Source organism: Scyliorhinus torazame, chromosome 5 (assembly GCF_047496885.1).
Source record: "Scyliorhinus torazame isolate Kashiwa2021f chromosome 5, sScyTor2.1, whole genome shotgun sequence".
Classification (NCBI taxonomy): Eukaryota; Metazoa; Chordata; class Chondrichthyes; order Carcharhiniformes; family Scyliorhinidae; genus Scyliorhinus; species Scyliorhinus torazame.
Window position 1 is genome coordinate 102817521 of NC_092711.1, and position 6487 is coordinate 102824007.

A 6487-nucleotide genomic window follows, 5' to 3' on the forward strand; every position below is an offset into this window, starting at 1 on the left:
AGAGTTTCTTACAGTTGGGATCTTTCTCTGTTCTGTCCATTCGAGGTGTTTGATAACAGACTTTCTCCTGTGAATATCCAGCTGGAGTTTTGGGCCCTGATGTGTTTCCTTGTTCATCTTGTTGACTCTAAACATTGAATCTTGTGGTTTCAGACACCAGAGAATCAAAACTCCCAACAACAGACTGTCCTTCACTGACAATCAGACCCACGCAGAATCTCTGGCTGTACTTCTTCAGAAGCTGCTTCTCAGTTTGTTTCAGCTCACCTTCCAAGCACAGTGGTTAGCACTGTTGCTTCACAGCTCCAGGATCCCAGGTTAGATTCCCGCTTGAGTCACTGTCTGTGCGGAGTCTATACGTTCTCTGTGTCTGCATAGGTTTCCTCCAGGTGTTCCGGTTTCCTCCCACAAGTCCTGAAAGACATGCTGTTAGGTGAATTGGACATTCTGAATTCTCCCTCTGTGTACCTGAACAGGCGCCGGAATGTGGCGACTCAGTGATTTTCACAGTAACTTCATTGCAGTGTTAATGTAAGCTGACTTGTGACAGTAAAGATTATTCTAAAAACTAAAAGTCAACGAACTTCTTTTCTGCAAAATGGCTGCTACCTGAGATCCTCCCATTAATTACATCACCTTACCAAGCTGAAATCTAATTAACTCCACAGGGAACCTCCTTAATCCAAACAAAACTCCATTACCCAAGTTTTTTACAATGCCATAATTATATCTCTGACTCCCAAAAGCTTTCAAACCTTAAAAACACTACCTTAAAATCAGTTCATAAAGGTCATCAGGGTGTAAATGTTGAGAGAGCAAAATATAGTATGATATATTCAACAAATACATGTGTAAGTAATAGGTGTTAAAATAACCAAAGAACTATGAAAACTAACTGGGGAACTTAAATTCTTTCAGTTCACAAACCAACGGTGGTTCTAAACAGTGACAGAAAGTGACTGCTTCTTTCCAGAATCTACAAGTTAAAGGTTAAACTTATTTCAAACACAAGGTTGAAGGTTTGAAACCTCACAGTTTTCTTCACACAACAGGGCCTCGAACCGAAGTATAACAGTTAATTATCAATGGCTGTTTTAAAAAAATATATATATTTTTATTCTCCTTTTTCACATTTTCTCCCAAATTTACACTCACCACAATAAACAACAATCAGTAACGAATGCAATGTAATTCCCCATATCATCAACAGCAAACCCATCCTCCCACCAAACCCCAAACAGCAGCCCGCATGTTGACATAAACAAATGACAAAAAGGAATCAGGAATCACCCATAGTCACCATTAACACATACAGTCCCCCTCCCCGCAACCCTCCCAGCAGCCCCCCCTGCCCTCTAATATTCGATGTAATCCAATTCTTGAAAGTGCATAATGAATAACACCCATGAATTGTCAAACCCCTCCATCCTTCCCCTCAGTTCAAATTTGACCTTCTCAAGAGTCAAGAATTCCAGCAGGTCCCTCCCGCCACACCAGGGCACAGGGTGGAGAGGTTGGTCTCCACCCTAACAGTATCCGCATTCGGGCTCTCAACAAGGTGAAAGCTACAACATCTGCCTCCACGCCCATTTCCAACGCCGGCTGGTCTGACACCCCGAATATGGCCTCCCGAGGGCCTGGATCCAGTTTCACATGCACCACTTTAGAGATTACCCTAAAAACCTCCTTCCAGTAATCCTCCAGCTTTGGGCAGGACCAAATCATATGAATGTGGTTTGTGCCCCTCCTCCACCCTCCCCCTGCAACGTTCACACACATCTACCCCCTCAAAGAGCCGGCTCATCCTCGCCCATGTGAGGTGTGCTCCACCTTCAGCTGTATCAGCCCCAATCTCGCACACGAGGTGAGGCGTTCGCCCTCCGGAGCATCTCACACCAGAACCCCTCCTCCATACCCTCTCCCAACTCTTCCTCCCACTTTGCCTTGATCCCTTCCAGCAGTGTCTTCTCCTCTTCCAAAATAGCCACGTAAACCGCCGACACTACCCCCTTCTCCAGTTCCCCCTGTTGTCAGCACCTCCTCCAGGGGTGCTGGAGAATGTCTGGGGTTTGGTGGGAGGATGGGATAGTTGATATTGATAGGAGCTGGTTTAGCACAGGGCTAAAGAGCTTGCTTTTAAAGCAGACCAATGCAGGCCAGCAGCATGGTTCAATTCCCGTACCAGCCTCCCCAAACAGGCTCCGGAATGTGGCGACTAGGGGCTTTTCACAGTAACTTCATTTGAAGCCTACTTGTGACAATATCATTTCATTTCATTTTCATTTCATTTCATTTCATTTCCAGCAATGTGAAGGCCGGCTCTTCCAGGATCTCTGTACCTCCTTTCTGGCAAAGTCTCAAACCTGCATGTATCAAAATATTTCATCCTGCTCCAGCCCATATCTTACTCCCAGCTCCTTCAATCCTGCAAACCGACCCACAAATCTTTCAGTGTCCTAATTCCTTTCTCCCCTCATCTCTGAAAATTTCCATCCCACCTCCCTGGCTCAAATCTATGGTTTCCCCCAAATCAGCATTTCCTTTGCTCCTACCCCCAACCCGAAATGTTGGTGAAACTGCCTACAAATTCGCAACAAACCTATTACTACCCGACTCCCGGGGCTGTCAGGAGCGGCGCTGTTGCTAGCGCCTTCAATCCTGACCCCCTACCCAAACTCTCCTCCATTCTGACCCACTGGGAGTCAACCAATGGCTGGGGAGTTAACAGTTCTCGACCTTAGCTCATCCAACCTTTATGGGATTCGCAGTAGTTGCTCTGTAATTAAACCGTTAAAGTGTAACTTTGTCCTGGCCTCGGGCCAGGGGATGTATTTCACTTCTCCACCTTGGCAGGAAGAATAGAAAAAACAATATTCTTGTTATTTTATGAGACAAAGTCCCATCTTCACCCTGAGATTACCCTCCATTGTCCTGTGTGTCACTATCACTGTGCTAAATTGGGTCGATTCAGCATACATCTCGCTAAAAACAGGGTATCCATGAGGTGCTGTGGGCCATCAGCAGACTAATATTCAATCACAATCTGTAACCTCATAGGCTGGCATATCCCTCACTCTACCATTACCATCAAGCCAAGGGACCAACCCTGGTTCAACATGGAGTGGAGGAGAACATGTCAGGAGCAGCAGCAGGTATTCCTAAAACAGAATCCATGATAAACAGCGGAAACAGCAGGCTCTAGACAGGGGTAAGCGATCGCAAAAACAACAAATCAGATCAAAGCTGCAGTCATAGAATCCCTACAGTATAGGAGGCCATTCAGCCATCGAGTCTGCACTGAACCTCTGAAACAGCACCCCATCTCAGCCCAAACCCCATCCTGTCCCCTAACCCCACCTAGGAGCAATTTACCTAACCAGCACATCTTTGGACTGTGGGAGGAAACTGGAGCACCCAGAGGAAACCCACGCAGACACGGGGAGAATGTGCAAACTCCACACAGACAGCCGCCCAAGGTCAGAATCGAATCCTAGTGCCTGGCGCTGTGAGGCAGCAGTGCTAAACACGATGCCATTGTGCTGCCCGGCTACATTCAGTCGTGGATGGTGGTGAACAATTCAACAAATCAGAGGAGCAGGAGGTCCACAAACAATAACATCGTCAGTGATTGGGGAGACCAGCACATCAGTGCAAATGACTCTGTTTTGTGTTTAGTGATCCCTCGTATGTTACCGATAACTTCCCTGGATCCCAAGGCTAAGAGAGAGACTCTGGGAGCAATGGAGAGCTGGGACTAGTCCATGGAGTAACTCAAGGTGTCACAACTGAAATATTCTGGAGTTAGAAAGGAGAAAAGTTCCCAAAATGCAGCAGTCTGTGACAGGACATTAATCAATCTCCTCTTATCCTGGAGAGATGAAGGTCTCGACTGTGTGTCTGAAACAATATTAGTTCATTTGACATTTATCCAGAGGATTAAACCCCAGCCCAGTTATAGGGATTATTATCAGAAATAAACTCCAACTGTCAGAATGAAGAAGGTTCAGTCCGGGATGAGATTAACAGCAGCAATAACTGCAGAATCCAACCCCTGCGGACACTTGTCAACTTGCTGCTGTGTCAGAAGATGGGCTGTCTGAGTGATTCCCTTCCCACACTGAGAGAAAGTGAACGGTCTCTCCTCGGTGTGGCTGCGTTGGTGTGTCAGTAAATCAGATGTACAAGTGAATCCATTCCCACATTCGGAGCAGATGAATGTTTTATCCCCGGTGTGAACTTGCTGGTGTTTCAGCAAGTGGGATTGACTGAGTGAATCCCTTCCCACACTTTGAGCAGGTAAATGGTTTCTCCCCGGTGTGAACTCACTGGTAAACCAGCAGGTGAAATGAGCGAGTGAATGCCTTCCCACAGTCAGAGCAGGAGAATGGTCTCTCCCCAGTGTGAACCCGCTGGTGACTCAGTAAGTAGGCTGTACAAACGAATCCCTTCCCACATTCGGAGCAGATGAATGGTTTATCCACAGTGTGAGTGCGCTGGTGTGTCAGCAAGTTGGATGAGAGACTGATTCCCAACCCACACTTTGAGCAGGTGAACGGTGTCTCTCCAGTGTGAATTCGCTGGTGCATCACCAGGTGGGATGAGCGAGTGAATCCCTTCCCACAGTCAGAGCAGGTGAACAGCCTCTCCCCAGTGTGAACCCGCTGGTGTCTCAGCAGAACATTTGTGGATTTAAAGCTCTTCCCACATTCAAAGCATTGGAAAGGTTTCTTATCCGAGTGAACAAGTTGGTGTGATCGGAGGCTAGTTAAATAAATGAATCCTTTTCCACATAAGGAGCAGGTGAATGGCCTCTCCCCAGTGTGGACTCGCTGATGTTTCTGGAGGCTGGAAGACTGAGTGAATCCCTTCCCACACACAGAGCAGGTGAACGGTCTCTCCCCAGTGTGAGTGCGGTCATGTTCAATGAGTGTCTGTGATCGTTTAAACAGCTTCCCACAGTGAGAGCAGCTGAACTGCCCCTCAGTGCGACCAACCTGCTGCTTGACCAGGTCCTCGGAGCTTTTAGAGTTCTTATCACAGTCTGACTGGTTAAACAGCCTCTCACCAATGTGAACTTGCTGGTGGGTCAGCAGGTGGGATGACTGAATGAATCGCTTCCCACAAACGGAGCAGGTGAATGGCCTCTCTCCAGTGTGACTGCGTCAATGCTTTTCCAGCAGGGATGGGTATTTGAAACCCTTCCCACAGGCCCCACATTTCCACAGTTTTTCCATGGTGTTCATGTCCTTGTGTCTCTCCAGGTTGGATGATCAGTTGAAGCTTCGTCCACACAGAACACGTGTACGGTTTCTCTCCGCTGTGAATGGTGTGATGTTTTTTCAGGCTGTCTGACTGGTTAAAGCTCTTTTCACAGTCAGTTCACTTTAACACTCTCACTCAGGTGTGTGGATCTCTGCTTTTCCAGTCACACTGATGTTTGAAATTGTTTCCCACTGACAGAACCAACAAACATTTCTCCTTCCACATTCAAAGACCGATGATATTCAGATCTTGATGAATTGAGTGACTCTGTCAGATCTTGATGTGATGTCTGGTTTGAGTTTCCCATCTGCAAATCAGTGTCCTCTTTTACCTTATAAAAGAGATTGACAGTGTCAGTATCACCATGACCGGGCGGGTGTAGGAAGGGTCGCGGAGCTGTCTGTCACGGCGCTCTCGATCGTGCAAATCTGCCGCAGCAGCCGGCTGTTATTAACACCAGCTGCAAGCGGGCTTCAAAATACATGTTAAAAAAATGCGGCCGCATTGCGCATGCGTGCCAGATCATAAACTGTGCGCAAGTGCTCTGACAATCGGGCACGCATGCGCAGTGCGGCCTCTTTGTTTTTAAATGGTTGCAGCTTTTTGATTTACAAGTTTGGGGGGGGGGGGGGGGTTATTCATTTTATTCATTTATTTTATTTATTTAATTTTTCATTTATTTTATTCATTAAAAAAAATTTTTTTTAACAAGTTCGGGAGGGTTTTATTTGATAAAACCTTGCAGGAAAAAAATGAAGAACTTCGAACAGATGGAGACTCCATACTTTCCAACACCGGAAGGCTTCACCTTCATCCAACAGGTCCATTAGAGGAGCGTGTCCGAGGGCCAAAGGGACCCAAAGCCATTTCCTCCATTTTTGTCAGCAGCAAACAAGGGAAGAGAAAATGGTGGGTGGCTCAGGTCAGCCGCCGTGGGTCTCGAAGGTTGGCCGGTTGGTAAAAATGGATCCCTGGGAAAAAGAAATTTGAAGAACACTGATCTACACTTTATAATCAAGAAATTAGGAAAACAAGATCACAGCTTAGAAATAGCTGGGTTAGTCAGAAGTCAGTTGTGAGCGGCCAATATAGCTATGATTAGGAAGTGGGCGATGAGGGGGGGGGGGGGGGGGGGGGTGTGGGAGCAGCTGGAGGCGGCAGCATGTAAACGTACTAGTCTGGGAGCTTTGATACCAGCTCCTTCGCCGTTCTCAAAGACCCGTTA

The 6487-nt window shown here is 46.9% G+C and overlaps 1 protein-coding gene across 1 annotated transcript; it reads right to left on the minus strand.

Moving 5' to 3' along the window:
• Positions 1-2124: 2124 nt before the first annotated feature.
• LOC140417824 (uncharacterized) lies at positions 2125-5628 on the minus strand. The gene is made up of 2 exons (XM_072501274.1): positions 5594-5628; positions 2125-5157 (listed from the first exon to the last, which is right to left on the minus strand). Exons 1-2 carry the CDS (start codon positions 5626-5628, stop codon positions 4323-4325), a joined length of 870 nt encoding a protein of 289 aa, XP_072357375.1. The 3' UTR covers positions 2125-4322.
• Between the last annotated feature and the right edge of the window lie 859 nt (positions 5629-6487).